Source organism: Bombus pyrosoma, linkage group LG10 (genome assembly GCF_014825855.1).
Source record: "Bombus pyrosoma isolate SC7728 linkage group LG10, ASM1482585v1, whole genome shotgun sequence".
NCBI classification, from domain to species: Eukaryota; Metazoa; Arthropoda; class Insecta; order Hymenoptera; family Apidae; genus Bombus; species Bombus pyrosoma.
Window position 1 is genome coordinate 6842509 of NC_057779.1, and position 24259 is coordinate 6866767.

General features: G+C 38.5%; 1 protein-coding gene and 1 non-coding gene across 9 annotated transcripts in view; one reads left to right on the forward strand and one right to left on the reverse strand.

The window, feature by feature from the left end:
* The window catches only part of LOC122571327 (solute carrier organic anion transporter family member 4A1), a 46758-nt gene that overhangs the window by 12817 nt on the left and 9682 nt on the right, over positions 1–24259 (reverse strand). For 6 of the 8 annotated variants that reach the window (XR_006318029.1, XM_043734929.1, XM_043734930.1 and 3 more), the window contains 5 exons: positions 7569–7785; positions 2959–3127; positions 2173–2311; positions 946–1120; positions 518–620 (listed from right to left, as the gene is read on the reverse strand). Coding sequence is in view for 7 of the 8 variants with exons in the window: in XM_043734929.1 (XP_043590864.1) it covers positions 518–620; positions 946–1120; positions 2173–2311; positions 2959–3127; positions 7569–7785 (803 nt within the window). In the remaining variant the exon portion in view is untranslated. Of the gene's footprint in view, positions 1–517; positions 621–945; positions 1121–2172; positions 2312–2958; positions 3128–7568; positions 7786–9304; positions 12190–12255; positions 12902–24259 lie in introns of those variants that run through there. The other 2 variants (XM_043734933.1, XM_043734936.1) reach the window with 2 other exon arrangements.
* Trnac-gca lies at positions 7027–7098 on the forward strand. The gene has a single exon. It is a non-coding gene; the product is annotated as a tRNA-Cys (tRNA).

The following is a 24259-nucleotide window of genomic DNA, read 5'->3' on the forward strand; positions in this document are numbered from 1 at the left end:
GCAACGAGATACAATTTAGAAAGAGAGAAATGAATCGATAGGAGAGGAAAATTTCTAGAAGTAATTCATCGTTTTTGATTCTTTTATCAACGAAGAGATGGTAGTTTGCGCGCTGTCTTTGATATTTCCCGTGATGACGCGAGGAGATACTCGATCGAGAATTTACGGCTAACGATAACTTTTAGTTAGTATCGTGTGTTTAACGTGTGGAAGATGATACTAAACGATGATATTTAAGTAACCTTCGGGGATTTTTTGTTTTTGTTTGTTCGCGTTAATTTTAAACTCTCTCCGATGCGAAAAATTGGAATCGTGTTTACAGATTGAAGTTTGTATCTGTGTATATATATATATGTATATATTTTTTAAGATTCAATTTATTTATACCTTCGTTATATTTTATCGAATGAATTGTTTTAAAAAGCGGGCATAACATTCATTATGGACATGCATAAAAGCCATGCATATGACGTTAGTATACGAGTTGTAAGTTATAAAAATTCGTATTCAGACTCACTCTGACGGATCCACGGTGATAAAATCTGTATACAGCTTCAACAACTCGCCTCCGACAACATACCCTAATGCAGGCCCTATTATGGCCATTGTGTAGAAAATTCCTAAACAGAACAAAGATACATTGTGAATGTAACGCGATGCAACCAAAAATTTAAGGGAAAAGATGTAATGTTTTTAGCATTTTTTCTTTTCTTTCCCTCCTTTTTTTTTTTATTATATCTTTTACTTCCGTAAAATGTAGACATCAAAGGTGATTTGAAAATTTCAGCGGTGATGTACCTACGTATTGAATTTAATCCCATAATCGCCGCCAATGATTCAATATTTCTCAAATAATACTTGACTTAACTACGCTTTAGCTTCTTTTTAGTAATAGAAGCTTTAATAGTTTCGAAAGACGATAACAGACAGACGTGGTTTTCTTACCTACGTACACAGAGGACATCTTTTTCGACACGTTCTCATCTAGGTACGTAACGCCGAGCGTATAGAAAGGAGCGGAACCCGCCCCGTGTAGAAGTTGGGCCATCAGAAAGATAGTTAAGTACAATCCGCTGTATGGTTCCTGGTCTATTTGGCCCACGGATCCATTACAGGATAGCTGAACGACGAGGAAACGAATTGAGAGTAATTTAATCAGCAAACGAGAATAGTCTAAAAATATGTCTAATCTTGTTCTCTATAATGGGAGATTTTATTAGAATCGGAATAAAAAGAATGGAACGTATGAAACGTTTGAAATGTCAGTTGATTATACACCCTTTTAGGTCGCAATAGTGAATTTTTTATTATAGAATGGAAAAAGTAACAATTCTACGAAGTTCTCGATCGATTATGGAGATGATTAAATTTATTGTATGTGTAAGAAGCTTCTTTTTGTAGAATGGCTAGTTTCATTATTAAAATTAATCTTTAAGAATCTACGTATTTGATGTAGTAATTTTCTTGTTTCGAAAGTTGAATTTTTTGTAAGAAATTAAATTTGATATTTAACGATAGAAAAATTAACATCTATTTTTGATATTTGACGATAAAAAAAATTGGATTATATTATAAAGACAGGAATTTTGCAATATAAAGGGTGACATCCATCAGTAAACCCTATTCCTTACTCCTAATTGAATCTTTACTCTTCGTTGATCAAAGGTACAGGCTTGTATCCTCTAGTAATTGATTCTCAAGTAGTAAACAGTATAAAATTATCACATTAAAATAGAAATGAGTTTCTTCTTAAAGAACCTCTTCTTATTTATATCTTTTGTTCTTAGTCAGTGTCTAATATTCCACCAATCTTTAATATTCCAAGCTATTATTGTGTGCTTCCATTTAAATATTAAGTCAGTCTGCACGTAATATAATTTCTCCAATACACATTAAATGCTAGTGAACATGAATTTATCAATAGTTACTAATGATCTATTCTGCCTTATTTTCTCTTTTGCAATAATTATTGCTTGTCACTTTTCTCATGTTAAATTTTAAATTCTTCTTTTTTATAAAATCTTTGCCGCAATAAATTCTAATGTTGAAAAAAGACTGCATTTTCAAAAATTTATTCAAAGAGTTTTTCTCACGCTATAATATGAAAATCAGTTGAGAAAACACTGATCTTTGGGCTACTAAATTGGTTAACAGTTGCGTAAAATTACTTACCGAACGGGACGATGTGTTCGTCACCCTCTGGCATATATTTTCCGATTGCTGGCCGCCTCTGTATGGTCCAGCAATATAGTGAGGGGACGCGAAAAGTAGACTTCCTAAGCCTAAGACTACGACACCTATGCCTATGTACCTGTCGAACAAAGATGAAACCGGCAATTTCATTTTATAGGAAATTTGGAATTTCAACGTGTGTTATTTTATTATTTAGAAAACTCTAAGAGAATATCTAAGGGCTGAATTACATCAATCCTAATCGCTATAAACGTTTATGTTGGAACATTAGCTTCGAGGCTACGCTGTTTAGCTGTTTGTTTTCAAGTGTTATCGATTATCGATTTAGGATTAAGCCCGTACCATGCAGGGTGATGAGGGCACGAAAGTGTCGAAGGGAAGAAACGAAATGGAGATTAACACCGACATTGTCCGTCCGGCTGACGTTAGGATTAATATTTATGAGAACTGCCGGGGTGAACCGATATCGGCATTAATATTAATAGACAAGACAATACCTTGTATACGTGCATACGTATATATATACATTATACATATATGTATAAGGTATATATCTGAACATATTTGTACGCATACGCATCATTAATTTGCTGCAAGATTGATACAACTAGGGAAAATAGATTGCCAATAAGAAATCAAGTTAGAGAAGAGGTCTGTTCGTGAAAAAAATTGAGAGAAGATTGATAAATTTTGTAGATGCATTATATTCCTAACTTGTGGTATCGTCTAGTGAATATATGTATTTATGTATATATATACACACACCTCGGTTTCGATGCTTTTGAACGGCCGCCTAGATAGCTCACTGGAACGAGTGTAAGGAAACTAGCTATGTCGTATCCACCTGCTATCAAGCCCGTCTGCGATGACCTCAGACCAAATCTCCTTTCTATCGTGGTTATGACCACGTTCACAAAACCATTGACCACCATACCTAAAAGAAAAGCGTAGGATTTTAATAAAATGAAATTGCAAAATAAACGAAATCACACACGTTGGTAGTAACGTGATTTCAAGCAATTTTGATACTTGAAAACTTGAAGTGAGACAAATAAATGATAGTTCAGCTTAGTGATAATAGTGTGATTTCGAGTTTGCTGGAATTCAAGTCGCAAAATTGACTCATCTAAAAAAGTCAATATGTATTTTCATAGAAATTATATAATTTTGAGTATGAAGGTGGGAAATGTTTCCTTCAATGTTATACGTATATCGCGCAATGGTTACGTAATAGAAGTTTCGAAGAATCTTATTAGAGCGATACGATTGAATCAATGAAGTGTTTGATCATCACCAACAGCCGATTGGTCGGATAGAGTTTCTAACGAACGCGTAGTCCACTTATTTATGTATTATGAAGATTTATTTTAAAAATATGTAATAATTATCGAAGACGTTTCAACGTCTATAATTTTCAATTCGTTTAATGTATTTAATTTGACTCAATTTATAAAAGTTCCAAAATCCACTCCTCTCTGCGCTGAAATTCAATTTCCTTTCCATCGAAATAACCAATCCCAACTTGTAAGAGCTACATATATCGTGGGCTATTTTGCACCGTACTAGAAAGCATCGTACAACCGATAGTATCTGAAATTTTATCAATCCTGGCCGACTTAAAACGGCAGGAAAGCGATCGATAGGAATACTCGAGTATCCTGATAATACTCCTTCCGATCTCGTTGTCCCCGTTCTCAAATTCGGAACAACATTGATCTTCGATACGCGTGTGTCGTTCGTATCCGATGCACCGAAGTAAATTCGTGTGCCGGGTGTAAATGAATCAGAAGGGCTAAACTAATTGAATTACGATCTCCCCTCTGCTCGATTCGGTGTTCGCTCACCCTCGAAGAAATCGCTCTCTCGAACGTAAATCTATTAAACACTTCTTTCTCACGAATATACACGATGCTGATCACCTCTGAATCGAACAGTGTTCGTTCGTTCGATGCAACAAACAGGCGTTGACAGGGCGTTGAATTACAAAACCGGTGGCCATGCTGTACAGTATCGTTTGACAAAAGCGTTCAACCATCTCTGACAATCGCAAAAATCAATCTTCTCTCTCTCTGCGAGATTCAAACGTGGAGAGAAGAGAGTGGCAGGTTCCTGCTCGAGATTTTTGCTACATAGATTCTCCTTTTGACGGTTGTGTTTCGGTAGAGAGTCGTAGTTATTTGCTTCTGGTTTTATATTCGGTTTAACGAATGGAACTTTTTTGATAGAGGGGGTTTAAACCGAGACTCGTTTTTGTAAGGTGGAAAAATTTTGCGATAGAATTTTATGTAGATACGAAATTTTACTAAATTTGCTGTATATGTAAATTCGCTTAAAAGGTTTACGTAATGATATAAAATTTATGAAATATTTTTATTGGTAAAATAAAATTGTACTGTAATTTTCAACGAAATCTATATTTCATTCACTAGATTTTACGTTCTAGAACGATTGATCGTATTTTATTCGCCTCTATCGTTATCTTTTATTCATTGTTCTCGCTGAGTGCCTTTACAATTTATGCCTTTTAACATTCTGTATATTTCAAACCAATTTACAAAGAATGATGTAAATCTTATTGTACAGGCCAAGAAAATACACGAGTCATTTTCGCTTCAATCTTCCGAACGTAGTTTAATAGCTGTGCTATAGTTTATCACGCTGGCGTTATTTTTCTATGGCGTCAATATTCTTATATTTGTGAACGGATAGATTATATATATGTGGTGTGTATTTATATATACGGGTTAAGAAAGAAACAGGGTCAATCGGTAGCTGGAGAAGCAAATCGTGCACCGCACACGATTGATGCTCTGGCTTTAATTAAAATTCTCTTATTAGCAGCGGTACAATGGGAAACAAAGGTGGTTCATTTTCCGGGTGGACAGACGCCGGATATGTCGACACTCGAACGCAGGCCTCCTTGCTTCTGTTCGTGAACGTCTGTGACGCGTTAGTTCGATGGACATTGGTAGAATGGTATGGGAGGGACCAGTTGCGAGTATTATTTAATTATCGGATATTTGAATATCCAGGTTTAATTTAGATTTCATTGAGAACATTATACCGTGTATACAGTTGCCCGTAAAAATACCCGAACATTTTCAGACCTCGTTCACGTATACACAAAAGGTTTCTAGGAGTATTCGAGTACTTTCGTTACTCACCGTAGATAGATGTTACAAATCGAATTTATGGGGGATATTTTTTTGACAAAAAGCAACCTCACGTACTTTTAACAAAATCTGGATCGATTATCATCGGGACCAGCAGATGGCTCGATGCTTATAAACGCCTTGGCGTACACGGTTATAACAGCGAACTCACCAGGATCCACGTAAGCGAAGTATGCACGAGTATCACGCTCGTACGCCTGTACTTAGTCACCGGCGAACTTATTCTCGACTTATATAGACGATTGTCGAGTCCATTGTCCAGCAATTTGTTCAATCCCACTGGAGAAGGCACGAACCTCCAGCAGGACGATTTCTTTTGTCGCTTGTCAAAGAAGGGGGACGTACAAACTTATTTAAACTAAGTACCCCGCACGACTACCGCGTTCTCCCTTTTCTTCATTTCCCCTCTCGCCAACGTCGACGACCTTCGTCCCGTCGTCGTAACTCGCCCTTTTCGCCTCGATCGTGTTCTCCTTTCGTCTACTACGTTGTCCCACCCTGCAACAGCCCGTCAACCTCCTGCCACCGGTCCGGAAAACTCGATTTCCGGTTATCGTCAGTCACCGTCGACCTCTCTCACCCTCTACCGACCCCCTCGTGCTACCGTGAAAGCTTCGAAATTGCATTCGAATGCACCGCTATTAGTAACGCCAAACGGCGATATAGCAGTCAATCAGCTGCTACGTGTTTGTATTACTATATGCGTGTACGTTTGTGTGTGTTTATGTACACTCACGTTCATAAGCGTCGAGACATTTAAGGAAAATCAGAACTTCGAACGATTATTGTTAGGAGATCATTAACGCTTTGAAGCTTTATTATTAAATATATCATATATGTTATGTGTATTATGTAAAGCTTCGTTTGAACTTTAAATTATGGAGAATGTATGTGTTGTATATTTGCCTCATTAACTACATCATCGCTCATAAGTATTTGGACACTTCCAAATCGTTGTAAATACGTGAAATACACTTCAAAAGCGAAATTCCAAGCCTCTAAATACGCTTCGACAACGTATCTAATCTTGGCCTCTGTTCTTATCTCGGAAGATAAGATCTCGTGCAGATCGGAAACTATGGATGAAAGATGTATTAAAAATAATTTCTTAATAATAAAGAATAATTTACATATATCTGGATGGATACAGTAAAAATGTTTAATTTTTCGATTAGATCGCAAATGTCCAAATATTTATGAACGGGACTGTACATTGAATTATACCGAAAAATCAGCATGGATTTGTTCACTGTGGTTTGGAGAATATTGTTACCGAGTTGGTTGATGATATATTGGTAAATGTCGCGTTTATGATCGACAGGGTTTTCAAATTCGATCGGCAGTCCAGTCGTTTTCGATACGTCGTTCGTGGACACGCAGTTTATCGCTGGTAGGGGTATTTGACGCGTTTGCGGCCACTGATTACAAAGCACGTCTGTTGCATTACGTTTAACAACTACGGCGAGTAACCCTTTGCGATTCAGGCAAATCAGTTTGTTGAACCTGTGTGTTTCTGCTGTTGTCATTGCACAGCCTTGATCTTGTTTTACTAATCTATTATATCTTTATCGAAAAAGAAGTAGCGTTGTTAAAATTGAATGGCAAATCGATAAAGTGATAATCCATTGATCAATTCCGATTATTCGTAACTTTCTAACAAGGGGGTATAGCTCAGTGGTAGAGCATTCGACTGCAGATCGAGAGGTCCCCGGTTCAAACCCGGGTGCCCCCTGACCTCCTTATTATTATGTTTTTGATAATTTTATACGCACAAGATAAGAACAAAGATTAAAAGGATTTCACAATGTTCAGAATGTTCAAATTCAACCGTCGACAACTACGAACATACGAAAAAGTTGCAATATATAATAAGGAAAAAAAATTTTGTTTTGTTTAATTCTTTGCTAAAATCACCCCCCCCCCTCCCCCCAAAAAAACAACACTGATTTATTCTATTGATTTAAAGTAGTACTTAAAAATAGTACTTAAAAATCAATTCTAATATCGGCAATAGTTATCTATTCTGTGCTATATATTTACATTTATTCGTCGCTCTTATTAAATATAAATACAACTTGCTAGATTACAGTGTCCTTTTTAAACTTGCTATTCTATGGACTTTCTTTTACCCGGGACCAAAATTGGCGAATACATGGGTTTATTCTCCTGTTGCTCGAAGGGAATCAAATTTGAATCGCTTACCTTGCATTGCACCTGTCCAACATAACCAGAAAAGCGCCCATTTCGCGGTTCGAAATTGCTGCAGATACATGGGCCTGAACCAGAACCAACCACACTTCGGTTCATCCGTCCTCTCCGACTCCTTGGCTGTTTCCGGCTTTATTTCCGGTTTCGGCGGTCCGTCCCTGAACTGTTCCGAAAAACTGGACAGGGTCTCGTGCATGTCCGGCACCCCAGACTGTAAATCACGTTATCACCGTTGACACGGTCAGAATCGAATCACTTAATGATTAATGTTGGGTAATACGTATGATAATAATAGCTGACATGAGTGCCGAATATGTATTACTGGTTGAAAGCAACTTATTGTATAACAGTGGTATTTTTTGAACAGTAAGCTGATTATCGATAATTATTTCCTGTTTTAATAATGCTGTATTTGATCATATACTGTGGGCGTTGGGTACGCATTTATAGGGAAAAGAGCGCATTTTAGTATTTTAATTTCATTATTGCTATTATGTCATTCTAAATGCAATTTTCCCTGCATTAAATATTTGATTTTAAAAGATGAAATATATATACATTTGTATCATTTTATATAGATATATTTTAGAAAGCAATAAGATTCCTTCCATCCCGTGCAAGGAAGAAATGAATTTAATTTGTATAGCTTATATATCGAATATATTTATTATAATTGAAATTGTAAGTCGTAATGATAAATATATCATAAATATTATGTATTATGAATATATATATTAAACAAATCTTCCAACGTTTTAATTACTTATTTAATATATTAATAGTATTCGTAATTATAAGTTATACTATAATTGAATCTATAATTGATTTAAGAATATCAATTTTACAAGGAAAAGAATTAATAATTGCAAGCTTTCGTGATTTATACTTTTTATCGATGCGATATCGTTGGACGCGCACGGAAAACGAAAACAGATTAAAATTCGCGATTGCGTGTAAATAAAATCATAGCGGAAGAAGTTAAAATTGTAAATATGTAGACGTGGAATTATTAGTTATCGGAAATTGCGCGATGTATACCAAATAAATACATCATCTATATCTATACGATATTTCCCGCATCAACTTTAATTATTGGCTTTCGCCTGTACGCGTAACATCGAGATGAGTAACTCATACTACGATCAAGGGGTTTAATTTATGTTTTATCGGTATCCTAACATTTTACATTATCACGCTTCACACGGTTCTCATTATCCGTTTGACTGACGGTAATTAACACTCCTCTATACGATTTGGTAGCTAACATGAAATTGGAAAACCGGTTGCGTATCACGTGTCATGATTAATTAAGGTAAGGTTTCCCTCAAACTTTCTAAGTAGAAATGAATATTAAAAAAAAAGTGCGAACTTTTCAAAATATACTTGTAACATTTTACGATAAAACAATGATTCGTGAACCATTATCTCGTAGAACGAACAAATTGAAGATGAAAATACACAAGTAAGGTATTCGTCATCTGACACAATTACGACAATAAATCAACCAGTTGTATCGGACAATTCCCTTTGCCATCTACTCGAACCTGCTCAATATTTGATCCCTTTAAAAATACGCACACTTGGGAGGAAGCTTTATAATTAATTCTAGAACCTCGACGTTACAGGCAACAGTTCCTATCATAGAACTTGCGAGCGATCGATCGACCAGCATCGATGTCACGCTCGCCTCCTAAAATAAACGCAGAATCCAATATTTCCAGAGCACTTACGCTGAATGCAAATTTATCCCTCATGATTCTTGCCTCTTCTTTCACGTTTCACACCAAAAACGTTGAAACGGAAACACACTGTGTCTTATACACTTGTCGAATTTCGTTTACGCGGCACTGATCGATCCTAGCATCCTCCGTTTCCGGTTTCTCCCTCTAACTATCGGTTCTTCGCGTTCTGCGCTGTATTTTCTCAAAGAAACGACGTCGATCGCTTCGAAATTCCGCTATATGATATTTCCATCGTGATTGCGGATTCGTCGAGCGTGTCACGTTCCGCGAAACCGTTTCTCATCGCGGGCAAAAGTGGCGTCGAGAACGGAACTTCCGGCACCCAGTCACGCTTCGTCGTTCGCCACCAGCTCCTCCACTTCTTGCCTCGTGTCGTTTCTCAATCCAATTTCGACAGAAGCTCGCTGACTTTCTCAATCTTGGTAGGATAACGAATATTATTGTCGAGGAAGAGAAGCTCGATAGTATCGAACGATAGAGCGCAGGAATGAAGTGAAAAATTCTGTCAGCTTGATCGCGATCTTCTTGTACAATACGCTTAGATATGCGGTGATCTTGGATCGATTCGTAATTTTGTTCCTTCGTCGATTAAACATTCACTTCGTCGAGGTCGTTGACCCAGGAATATCTAAAAGATGTTCAATCTTGAGCTGCTTCCCTTCTTCTTCTTTCTTATATCTTCTTTTTGTTTTTCGTTTCGCTTCTTCACTTCGTTAGTCCGCTCTTCGACTGACGTTCCGCTTCGAGAAACAGCTGCGATTCGCGCAGATCTTGCAGCGATTTAGTAACGCGTTTTAAGTTCAGTCAGTTGATTACTGACTCGATTTGCTCGTCTTCGTTTGGAATTTTTTATTCGAAGATTTCAAGTGCGACGAAGGTTTACGTACGTACACTGTTTTGATATGCTCGCTTCTTCTCGAACGATGGGCGAAAACACTGTTTTATTTTATTCGATTAATTTACTAATCTTATGAATTACTTTATAATTTTCCGGAAAATTTTGAGAACGATAGAAACCTATCTAGATACGTAAATATGTATATCAATCTGTTTCCTTCTTCTTGAACTGTTTAAACGTATTCATTTAAAAGTCTCGACAAGAGAAATTTGCTATGAAGCATCTAGAGAGTAATACAAGTTTTGACACACCGTTTCAATGTGTTTTCTTTTAATCGAGCTGCGAAGGATCGTTCCTATAGCACGTTACCGGCACTATCGTTTGTCAAACGTCCGGATTGCAGTTTCCATCCGGTTCGTATATACCTACGTCCCTCTTATACGCGTCCTCCGGTTCCGGCGTTTCTCGTTTCACCTGCAACGATCGTCAAACGCGCGACGTCGCGAGAGATTCTATCCGGCCCGTTCACGCGCATCGTTATAAATCCTTCGAGAGGATCGGGATATCGTTTTTCGAACGAATGGTCCGCTGTGTTTCACCTCGTCCTCGATGAAATATTCATCGTCTACGCGGGATTTATAATTTCGACGGGGAATTTATAATTCTCCTTTCGTTCGATCCTACGAGCGGCTTCTCTCGTAGATCACTCGCGATCGTTGGAACTTTGATCGTATTGATGGTATTTTATCGATCCCTCCAGTATTCTATTTAATCTCTGATTGATCGTACCGATAATGTCTTACCGATCCTTGTGTTGTATCGTGTTTGACTGACTCTTGATCTATTTTATTTGCCCTTATGGTATTGTATTTAATCCTCGATTTATCTTATCGATCTCTATAGATGTCTGCTATTTAATCTATCGTATTCTGTTTGATGTTTGCATCTGATGGAACAACAGCGTCCCTTTTTGATGATCATCGACGATAATTCGATTTTCAGTCTGTGGTTTGTCGATTCTTACGATATTCTATTTAATTCCTAGTTTATTACGTTGATCCCTACAGTATTATACTTGATAGCGTAATTACGCGCGTTGCGTTTTATGATCGAAGTTGTCCTTTCCGGAAGCTACGTGGGGTTTCGCGAAGCTTTCTCTTGGACACTAGGACTTTGTCGTTGTTACTTTCTTTTTTACTCTTACGTACGGGAAAGTACGAGTTCGTTGAGTGAAAAATGAAATAAATGGTGGTTTTTGTTTATGTAGGGTGTTAGTTGCGAATTGTTGAGACGTAAAAGTTTCTTGGATTTACAGGACGAAGTTTAAAACACTGGTCGCGGTAAATCGTGATTTTAAAGTATGCAGAGTTATTCAAAATTTATAGGATTTTTATAAAGATACGTTGCGGTATGTTCCTTAGATTCGGAGATATTAAACATTTCAGTTCGAAAGAAGCTTTATATTCGTGGAATCTCACAAAATCGCTATTTTATTTTGTACCGTGTCTTCTGACTACTAATCGATCTCAGTAATAAAATTTTCCGACTCGAAGTCTCGATATTTAAATGTCTTCGAGATCCACAAGAGTGAGTATCAGTCAGAAATTACAAAAGTATTTTAGACTTAAATTTTCCAAATGCGAAAGCGTTGCTCAACGTTCAAACTCTCCAAATACAAACTTCAATTCATAAAATCTCAGGACGTTCACGATCTGTGATCTCTATCAGTTCTATCGATAAAAATGTCAAACTCGGACAACCAAAGTCCAGAATATCGACGATCTACGAGCTTCGTTGATGTCATTGGTTCCATCAAAACTACGATCTTCGATGTCTGCCAATAACGTCGATAAAAATATAAATAAGTAATCCAAGAATGTCCACGATTGCGCTCAATTTGCGTTGAGAAGTATTCGAAAGACGAGTCTATAAAATTCACGAATATTCAGGATTCCAACTATCTTCGTCAGTTTTAATAATAATGACACGAATTTACGAGATCCAAGGATATTTACGATCCATCGATTCATCTAATCTGAAATCCATAAAGTTGGAGAACATCTCCACTATCCACGATCCCCGTCATATAAAACTTTCAAACCTGAATTCATAAATTTCCAGGATCCACGATCCGCACGATCTTTGTCAATATCGTCGATAAAAATTCCAAGCTCGAGCCCGCAACATCCAAAAATATCCACTGCCCACGATCTTCGTCAGTTGCGGCATCCCATAGATCTTTCAAACTTGAATTCAAGAATACGATCCACGATCTCTATCGATCTCTGTCGATAAAACTATCAAACACAAAAATACCCACAGCCTCCGTTAATATCATATCGGTAAAAGGAATTCAATTTTAAGCAATTTCTCATAAATATAGAAATGGCAATTTCGACTCTACAAAGTCTGTGTACTCTCAAGATGCACTGTTCCCGTCAGTTCCCACGATCAACGACCCTCGAGGTCGATCGAGCACGACGCGGCCACGCAAATGAGACGATCCGGATGGCGATCCGAGCGCGTACTAGGCCGCGTGTCACACGCGACTGAGGATCGCGAGCTCGTGCTCTCAGAGTTTTCCCCGCGAGTTAAACCGCCGTATATGCTACTACCGCCGCTACTCTGCCACGACAGACATCCTCCATCCTTCTTCCTTCCACCAGTCTCTTCTCCCTCTCGAGCTCTCTCCGCTTCTCTCCCACCTTTTCATCCCCTACCCTTCTAAACCCCAACCAACTCTTTCTCTCCATTTCTCTCTCTCTCTCTCTCCCTCTTCCTTTCTCTCTTTCTGCCTCTCCCTTCCTCCTCCCTCATCGCTCTATTTGTCTCTGTTTCTCCCTGTTTCTCTCTGTTTCTCTTTCGTTTCTCTCTGCCCCCTATTCGTCTCTTATCCAACCCCTTCCAAAACCACCCCTCTTTCACTCCGTGGACGCGCGACACACTGTAAACCGCTCCTACTAGCTGTTGCTTCGCTCACGGGAACCAAAAAATCCGACAGTCTCGCCGCATCTGATAAGGCTCATTAGTTTGCGTTAATTGCGCTGATTTTATGCACGATTAAAGGCTCGTTTGTATTATCTGCCGTTAGGTGTAAGATAATGTGCTGGTTCTGGTTTTAGATAAAGACGCTTCTTGGAGATATAATACATATGATAAATAGGTTTTATGGTTGCTATAGCATTTGCGAATTTATATGTTTCTTTGGTATAGCATTTTATAGGTAGAGTGGTATGATTCTCCTTATTGCACTAAAATCATAGAAACTATGCCTAAAAGTATGGAATGAAAATGGAATAGTACAAAATACGATAACATCATCATATTGATGTTTTTACATATAGATACTGTAGTACGTATTTGGTGAATTTAACTGTTCGTTATTGCACGTAGATCCTTTTATCGCTGCAAGAATATGAACTAAAAATATTCGACATGTTTTGTGGACATAGATCTCGCATCTTGAAATTTTTATGCGTTTAAAGAAGTATTAGCAGAATAATGGAACCTCTGAAATAAAAATTTCGAAAGAAGCATCGACCCGAACCAACACAAAACGCGTTTAGAACGGAAATTCATAGAGTACTTGTTTTTTGTTTTTTTTTTAATAAAAATACACGGAAATCCTTCCGCATTGAACAGCTAGGGACAAGAAAACAATTAAGGGAAATTTGCAAACATGATGTCGATACGGTTCGATCGGTGTACCCTATTCGAATGTTATCGTTCGTCGATGGTAACGTGGATTCGTAACGTGAAACGACGCGCGGCCGAACGGCGATCTAAATCGAACAGGGGCAACGAGTCTCGTTAATGGAACGCTGGAAGACAAATGCGTTTCTCGATACAGAGCATTAAGAAACTCGTTGCAACGGCAAGCTGGAAAATAGCTGGAACTACCGGGCTATCGGTTTCGTTGGTGGCTCGCGGCAGGAGTTACAGTTTATCTCGTTGCACCGCAGCTCGCGATAGTTTGCTTTGCTGCGGTCAAAAGTTGAGCTTTCGCTTGGGACAAGGCAATTTACGTGACAACGATGCAAGTTCGATCCTCTACTATCCCGCTCAAAATTAACGACTCACTGGAGGAAAATGTTCTTTGTCGTAATATTTATCCTATCGTAGGAAATATTTCCTTCTTTAGCGGCACTTTTCCGTGTCACCAAAAATGTGGTGTAGGATTGTATATAAATGTATATATATAGTATGGGAATAACAGGTCGGTTAGACTAGGGAAGGAAAGCAACGTGAAAAACGTAAGAGGACGGAGGGAATATTTTATAGGGACTTCCGCGAAGTTTCTCATATTTCAAGATGAGGTAGGTCAGGTATGGTATCAACCGTGGAGAACGTGTTTCGAATTTATGACGGTAATAACCTAAGTATGCAGACTCGAAAAGTTCCAAATAAATCATCCTGATAATATTGGTCGTTAGGGAAGGACCGTAAAGAGGACGCGGTTGACGTTGAAAGCACGCGGCGAGGAATCGATAACGAATGCGAATTTAATAGATTATACGACAAATATCCGATTCGATGGACATACATGTAAGTATGTGTGGACAACTTCGTGGTTCAAACTCTAACCTACCTGAAGCACCTATTCTCAGATTTCTGGCATTAAAAAATTCGGTGGCTGTTTTCGGTCGATGATATTTTGGAAGCTGACTGTTGCACCTTGCCATGTAGGATTTGTATTTTTATTTGTGACCTTTTCCACGATCGAATTAAGATCGTCAATGAAATCTTATCAGTGCTAATACTCTCTTTCGCATAGGAGTAACAACTTAAAGATAAAAGAAGTTCTACAAGTAGATTTTATAAATTAGGATATTTCTATATTTTACAGTTTTCATACGCTATATAGAATATCGTAGTTTGATGCTTTTAAGCTGTGTGGAACGCTAAGCGTAAATAATTAGAGAAGAATTATGGATGGAATCCTTTTTTCTTAAATTCATTATCAAGCGATGAAATGTATTTTTCCACGTTCTTGCAGCGCTCAACTATCTCTGTCGCTGGCTAGGTAGGATAAATTTTCTATATATTTGAACAAAATTCTCGATACTTGCTATTTTATATCAGTAGTGACTGAAATGAATAAAATCTTCCATATTGCGACACACAATCTGGGCTACGCGCATTACAGAGTTTATGCTTAAGTGACATGATCTTTTTATCGCCAGTTCAATTTTTTTATCCAATCATAAATAATCTGTTTATTTCGATATACGGTTTCAAATTAAAAACAATCACGAAAAACAGCAATAAAAAACTGGAAGTTGAATACTTTCTCAGACATCGTAATATCCGTAAGAGAAAGGAGTACATCGCGAGAGATTCGTCGTTTAGAAAGAATCAACGTTCCGCTGTCTGAAATTCGCGAAGCGTTAAATTAAATTTTCCAGAGGCGTCAGCCTGGCATCGAGAAGGTCGATTGACACGAGACTATCGATATTTAAGCGATAACATCGCGTCCTCTATGAAATGATCGTTAACAGAGGCTCCCATTTTGCCTCCTCTTGTCATCCGACAATTCGAGAATTAAAACCTATACTCAGCTACCACATCCGCATCGATTTTACATTTTTCGTACCATGAATTAATTTTCAATACTCTTTGTCGAATTAAAGGCATTCCCCTTTTTTATTTTCACTTAGAAAGTCTTATCGTTAGCGTTACTATCAGTGTTAATTTTTCAACAACAAAGTGAATTTAACTAGCTTAACTTTCTCCTTAAGGTCCTCGCTATAATTAATTAAAAGGAAAAATATGATAAATTTATTTTTGTTTTCTGCTTTTGACGGCTAGAGTTCGCCTGGTTTTAATTTAAAAAGACGCTGCGGTAAACTTTCACTCGTGGTTAGCCTTTAAGTGTAAAAAAAGCGGGAATGAAAAGAGAGAATTAATTAAGAAACGAGAAAAAGTAGAAGAACCAGGAAGAAGGAGAAAGATGACATTTCTGGAAGAACACTGGTAAATATCTTCGTTGCATAATTATGGATTTAGAGACAGGTATTTATTTATCGGTGAGAAGGCAGTGGTGCGTTCGAAATTCCTTCAAGTGCAACGCGCTTGTACCGCAATGATAACGGGCCTCGTGTAATTAAAGTCCTTCCTATCTTTAGGGGGCCACTTCCGTTGCTGGATACACCGACTCGTTTATGTCGCTATGTTTTCTCAAATATCCACTTCCCGAGTTGACGCCCACGATCTCTCTTCTCTTCTCTTCAATTCTCTCTTCTCTGTCTCTCCTTGATCGCGTTTCCCGATCTCGTCTGCTGATATCAGCCGACTTACGACTCCAGAGGTCAAGGTATATACATTTAAATTGCCGTGCTTCCTATATTATAGACGCTCCGCCTTGCTTTTATTAAAAAATTCCTTTTCACCGAAGCTATTACGAAACGAAATCGTGACCATGGCGTCATCTTTTTTATTTCGTAAATAAAGTATGCGTTCTGTTTCGATGAGACGAAGCGGTTAACAGATGGACAATGATATGGATATCGATCGATCGTTTGCGTCACTGCAGCAAGAATTGATAATAAAACGTATAAAATGCTACCAGCGGGTTTTTTCATTTCAATTTCCTTTTTTTCGGGACCACTATCGGAAGAGATATTTTTTCAGTCGAATTTTTTTCAGGGAACAATTACGATGAAGTATTACCTGCACCTGATAAATCGTATATAACTGACAAAGGAACGTTTATTATAAAAAATTACCACTAAATATTCAAGTCTACTGACGTAATAAAAGACTTCCTTCTGCTTGCACAAGTAGATATAAATCATCGTAACCATCATCTTTTTACCAATTGAATATGATAGCGATATGAAATATACATGTTTAAACGGGTTTCAAATTGAACGTGTCTCGCTACGATGCTAATGAAATTCCAAAACGTTTCATACGATACGCATACGATACGGACATACGAGTTTTCTATGGCATATTAGCGGTGATTAAGAATTTTGTGAGTCAGTGTTCGCTACAGTAAAGTAGAAAGTGGCTCTTCCAAGCCCTATAACGCGGTACATCGGCCGGGTAAATCCTCAAACTCGTACTGATCTCGCCGAAGGCGTCCAGTAAGCGTTCAAATCGAATGGCACGTTCATTAAAACGGACATTCAGGAACCATTTGTTTGACGAGCGTCGCGCTTTGGGGGCATAGACATTATCCGGGACAAGAAGAAAAAACGCAATATACTATCGACCTGTGTGTGCACGTCGACACAATGGCGGAGAGGGAAGGCCGTGCGTCAACGTTCGTTTGCTCAACGCAAACGTGCGGATCACGCGCTCGAAACACGTTGAGAGGGATAAATACCCTTTCGGACAGCGCGCACGTTTCGTCGGCCACGCGACCTCCACGACATAAATTTCGTGGATTTAATAAAGATCCATGGCTTCCGGTTTTAGGGGTCGCCTGATCGCTATGCTTCCTCCGCCACCGTTGACCAACACTCTCTTTTTATTGCACGAGTGTATTCTTCGTCATATTCGAGTTTCGTCAAGCAAATTTTGACACGTTATTACATTAGTAAAAAGATGAAGCGATGTTGTTATTTTGCTTTCATTGATTGTTAAGTCTTTGTTCTCGTTTGTAATTAAAACGGAGAAAGAAAATTTTCTCGAATTATTATCCAAGCGTTGTTCTGTCTATTATCGTCCGTACCGTATAACGCGGAAATTTGTAAGGGCGTCTTTAGACGATCGATAATATCGTCGATATTTTAGGGTTCTCGTTATGGTTTGTCAATAAACATTATAATATTGGCAATATTATATCGGCAATGCGCGTTGATCCTTTCGATTGAGAAGCTTGAAATATCGACGATACACATGGAACGTCTGAGAGCTCTCTACAGGTTATAACGTAAAAGTAAAATTACTAAATACACGTAATTGTACATTTTTTGAAGATGGAGATATCCGAAATGAATGTGCAAAGTAACGCGTACAGAGAATTTGTATCGAATCTGTAGAGGAAGAACGGAGTGGAACGTGACGAGAGATTTGTTTACCGAATGCGGGTTGTTTATTGCTTCGATGGGGTAATTGCTACTCGGTTTCCTGACGGAGCGATTGAATGATGGTTGAGAATCGATGATACGGTTTTGGCTAGTTTATTCGAATACCTGGATTGTTCTTAATCTCTGATTGCCTATAAATATGCTGCATGTTTCGTATTAAAATTTTATAGCGTTCTTCGTGTAAGTATTTTATTACTTTTTCTATTAATCGAAATAAAATATTGCGATATGGGCAAAATGATGTTATAACACCGTAAGCTCGTTTTCTCTCTGGTTTTATGACATGTTAAATATAACAATGTTAAATATAATAGAAGAGACTCTGGAGTTTCGTGATACCGTGCAAAAAATACTGTGATATAAATTAGTTTATTTATAACATATTTTATTTTTCCTAGTACCATGCCACGTTAACGAGGACATTAATCCTTAATTTTTAAAAGCCATGTTTCGTATCTACAATGTTCCGCTGTTATCGTACGAACTTTAATATAGAACTGGTAAATTAAGAAGACGATGAAGGTAATATCACTAGGTCGTCCTAAAAGTTTCTTTCGTTTTATAAGGAAATAATAGACGCACAACGTGTTTTGTTTTATCCATTCTGTTCATTTCATTTTGTTCTATTACTACAAAATGGATCATACATAATTCAATAAAATAATATAAAAGAAAGATTCTTACTCATCTATTATTTCCTAATAAAACGAAAGAAACTTTTGGCACGACCTAATATAAAATTCATGAAGTAATTCGATTCACGAATAATTTATGGGCACATATTAATCGAATTCTCTATGTGAGATTCTGCTTTGAAAGCGGTGATCAAGTTTCATCGACGCCTATGCAAGGGCGTCACGTTAAACAACGGCGCGTGTCACGTTGTTACATCCGTGGGTGGCCCATCCTATATGTTTAGAGGAAGTTTTCAATAATTTCTTATTGAATTTATTAACACTTACGAAACCGTTTCAGGGGCACGTACACGCTCCAACTGTCGGTTCTCTGGTGCGCGGGAAAGGAAAATATTGTTTCAACTAGTATTGCTTCTTCCAATTTCATTCGTTCAACAGATCCACGCGCCGTGTGTGACACGAGTCTGTCAATTGTTAATTCTTCCGCCGTCAATTCGAACGAAAGTCTACCGTGCCTTTGAGACGAAGGTATTTGATATTAATTAAAACGCAGTCTTCCATATTATTCGCGTACGCGATTGAAAGTAAAGAAACGATCGTAATTTTCGAAAAGTATCGAACCTAAAATTAAAAAATTTCTAATATACCACGCACAGACCATCGCGACAACCGTGAACGATATCGATGAAAAACTTCAAGCAGGTAATTTGATAACAGAACGAGCATATTTTCCTATTATCTTGTCACGTTTGACAGCCTTTTTCTTCTTCGTTATTTTTTCCGCCCGAAACATAAGCCAAGACCAAAGAAACAAACATAAGGGAAGAGAAAAAGCTAATGCACAGTGGCGCACGAGATACACATTCGTATTTCTTAAAGCGGTGGCGACGAGCGTCGAGCGGAGAACAACTCACGGAAAAACCAGTCGCGATATTCTTATACACACTTCGCGTATAATGGAATACATTTTTGCACTTTTCTCGCTGCTCTTTTTCTCTTCGCCGACTCTTTTTCTCTCCTCTCGCCACAGCTCGTTCCGCAGGCTCTTTCCGTCGCACTCGACGCTCGCTCGGTTCGAAATGAAAACGAGCCTCAAAAGAGCTTTGTACGCGCTTCCGTCACGTTCGATATTCGTGCGTTCTTTTATGCCGTCACGTTTTTTTCCGTCCTGCGAGGATTTCACGTGACGCTTAGAAGGAAACAGAGAGCGGCTCGTTTTTCCAGAGCAACATCGACCAACTGACGTTTGTCGCCTAAATTCCTTTTTCTTCCACTTCCCTTTTCCTTCCTCCCCCCTCCCTCTCATTCTTTTCGTTTTTCTCGTGTTTTGTCTTTTTGTCGGTTGGTTCTCTTTTTCGCGCCGCCCACGCTTTTTGATTTCTTTTGTTCGTTATTTGGTCGCGTATAACTTTGTCACGCAGAGAATCGACACTTCACCGAGGTAAATGAAATCGTGATTGACGAGCTTTCTGGAAAAAGCATGCACAAGACCAGATGGTAAATCGAATAAATTGCGTAGGAATTTTTCCCTCCTGGTTTTCCGTATAATGAATACGCGTTCGCTTTGACTATTTCACGACGACACACAAAGTATCGTTACTTCCATGGAACATCGAATGTAAAATTATTCAACAAGTTTCTCTTCTAACAGCCCTTGTTCCATAAAAGGAAGAGATTCGGCAATCATTGTCGGGAAAAAGCTCTATACATGTACACTAACACTCGAGTACTTGAACGCTTTCTGTAGAAAGATTGCACGTGCATATTGTTATACGAGACATTTTGAAATTTCATTAGCAACAACGAAACACCACCGTCGTATTTATATCGTTAAAGTTTGAAACCAATGTGAAAATGTGTTACGTATATGTATAGTGAAAAGTTTTGTACGCGTCGAAATACTCACTTTCGCGAGCCACTGTAGACAAATACCAAATTACACACCGTATCAACATGGACTCTCTAGTCATCTCGTCTTTCAGCCGCAGTCAACTTATGCCGCGTCTGCGTCGCGCGAAACAAGCGAGACTGGTCTCGCGCATTCCTAACGACTTCATTCAGAAGTAACTCGATTTGTGGGCAGGCATAAAGTGAATACGTCAAACAGCTTGTTAATTCAGATTAAATGGCGCCCGTGCGGCAACCGGCGTTTCTCGCAAAACCCCCGCTGCCAATTATTTAGTCGTTTCGCTTGAATCGCTCGTTCGACCGACTCCTGTCCCCGTCTGTTTCCCATCCTCCGGCGTTTTCATCGTCGAACGCCGACTAACGAATACCGCAACGAGCATCTCTCCCTGCGGTCCCTGTCCCTCTCTGACCTTCTTTTCCCTCTATTTGCCGTCGCTTCGTACGGTGCCAGTGCCTGGCTACTTGTCCATTCCGGATCCTTTCAAAGGAAAAATCCAACGTGAAAAAAGAAGAAGAATAGACGCCACCCGGATGGAACGCGGTCCGATTGATTGGAATTTTGCGGTCGATCGTGATTAATAAGCACTCACCATAGAGCAGCATCGACTAACTTTCTTCCGATTCTTTTTAGGCTCGTCCTTTTCTAGTGGTTTCTTGCCGATGTTGTTCGTGTACGTTGATTAGTTTTCATTTAACTTCTTCCTTTTCTTCTTCTTTTTTTCTTTTGTCGTTGTTTTTGGGAGGATTTTGTGTGGAAAGAGAGAGAATAGTGGCTGGATTATTCGAGCGATACGCTCGACCTGGCATCATTTGGTCTTCTTCTTCTTCGTCGTGACTGGTTTGTTTAATTTTGCGAATAAAGTAAATTTTCTAATCTAAAGTCGAAGTAAATTCTTTAATTTTCTAACCTCTTGCGAGTCTTGTTGGCTATTTTGCGTTTGATTAGATTGAGAGAAACTTTAGTTTTCTGTTTTTCTGTGGAACAGCGAGGTGGCTTTATAGTTTTCGAACGAAACGATTGGTCTAGAATTCAAAGGGTTTTTGGTAGAAAAGGTAAAGAGGAACGCGACTATTCGATTGATATCGATGGGAAATGAACCAACCTCCCTTCGTTGAGACGTTTTTGACAGGGAATTTCTGTGATTTTGGGAATGGAAGCGAACGAAGGGTGCGTTGGAGAGCTCCGAATACGATTCGTTAACTCGGAGATTGCGTTTGTCAGTATGTTTTTTTTTATTGTTTATTTAAATCTTACAATTTGTCCAGTAGGACATTTGGTAACATATTGTAGCTTAAATATACATAGCATGTGGATGGTTACCCCCAGCGGGATACCATCTTCGTGTTTGTTAGGTTATATCCTTTGTGAGATCTGCTGGGTGTTTCCTTTTCGGTCTTCTTTCTAAATGCACATGGACATAACGGGCAAACTGAGCGGTAAAAGTGATTTGAAAGAATATGTTATTATTTTGGTCGATGCTTTCACTAAATTCGCGTACCTGCATCATACTCGTAAAATAGATTAGCTTAATACCATTAAAGCGCTCAAGTCCGCTATATTTTTATTCGACAGTCCCTGCCGGATAATAGCAGATCAAGGAAGATGTTTTACGGGCAAAGAATTCCAAGATGTTGTCAAAAATTATTAAATTCCGCTTAATAGCAACCAGTGCTTCTAAATGAAAGAATAATCACGTCTCGTTATTTATTTCCTTCAATAAAATGTTATCACATTCTCCACCACTTGTAAACTTGTATTAAATCGTCATCTAACGTTTTAATGTCAAATTACATTACACAATATAGGCAGAGTCGATTTAAAAGAAGAAATACATATCAAAAGCCGCCAAGAATGCCCAAGAATATGTGAGGTGCCCAAAAACCGAGGGCGGTCTACATTGCGATAAATTATGTTACAGTCTACTAAAGCAACAAGTTATTTCAACTATTTCTCCGTCACAAGCGGCTAAAATGTCAGTGACAAAGACGTCAACGATAATCCTATTTCCACGATTGCGATACGTAGCTAGCGAGTCTCTTCCCGCGTATTCCTGACCACGATCCATTAATTTCGACGATGCTCGTCGGCCCAACGAGCCATCCTGTCTGCCAGTGTGTCCCCATCCTTCTTTTCTAACCATTATTTTTCTCTTCGACATCTTCGTGATGCTGTGCCACTACTCCTCGTAATTGCGGCACAATCGTAGCCCGCAGGCATTAAACGCGCGCAACTACCAAGTCAAGCCAAGCCAAGCCGACCAAAACCTGTCTCCCTCCACCACTCCGCTGATAGTACCGAAGGCAACGATAACAATGGCCAAGTGAACAGAGCTACGAGAACAAAGAAGTAAACTAGGGACGACGAGAGGAGCCGTGCGTGTAAAATATGTAGATCGCTCGAAATTTTCGTCCCATATTCCAACGTCAGCGTCGCAAATTCCGGAAAAATCGCGTCCAGAGGAATTGAGGCTTCCGTCATCGAGGTGACGTGCCTAGCCTCCGGTGAATGATCTCATTTTCCCCCCTGGATTGCCATTCATACGCGTTTCAGCCTGTAATTCGTCAAATCCTTTTTTCTTTTTTTGTTCTCTCCTCATCCTTCTTCGTCTTTTTTCTTCTTCCTTTTTTAATTTTTTCAAATGGATAAAGTGATTGGGAAAGATTGATGGGATTTATCGGAGTTAGTCGGTTAGGTTGAATGGCGGAATATGTTTTTATGAGATGTATTTTTGACGTTCGTTGCGCGATGTATTGAAGGCAGGGAGTGATTTGTGGCTTACCAGTGAACGTGCTTCGTTCATGTAGGTTTTCGGTTTTTTTTTGCTGTTTTGCGTCGAAGGGAGATGGAGTTTGATTCGTTTCGAGCGACAGATTGATCGAGGGTATGTTAATTTAATTATAATCGTTTCTTTTTAACGAAGCTTTAATTTATCGTTCGTGGAAGACGAACACGTCTGCCTTCAGCAGTTACGAAAATCATCTGACGAAATGAACACGTGGAATCAAGCGATTAAAATTGTCCAATGTGAAATTTTTCAAAAGTTGTTTTTCGATTATCGTTGCGATGTATCAGCAAACTGCATCTCGAAATTGCAATTCGATGGGATCAGTCTGCGTCAACCACACGCACCGCAGCTACGGAAATGAACGATTGCCGATCTCATATACGTTCCGTCAAACCCATCGTAATTGCAATAGTACAGGCAAATAAGCCATTAATAGCTTCTTATTAATGTAATTTTCGAATTATGTAATTTTTCATAATATCATAGGATACATAAAACGATACATAATTCGATGCAGAGAATATTCATTTTATGAGAATTCTGCCGTAATTTATCTTTCGTTATTTAATCACTTTTAGACTAGAGTTTTGTTCTCCCGAGATAATATCAATCTCACAGAAAAGAGAAAAAGAAGTATAAGAGTTATATAAAAATTGACAAGATGCAATTTAATAGGTGTGATTAGGTATATTACGTGAGCATTATACGTGACAAGATTCCTTTCTATAGTAACAATCATT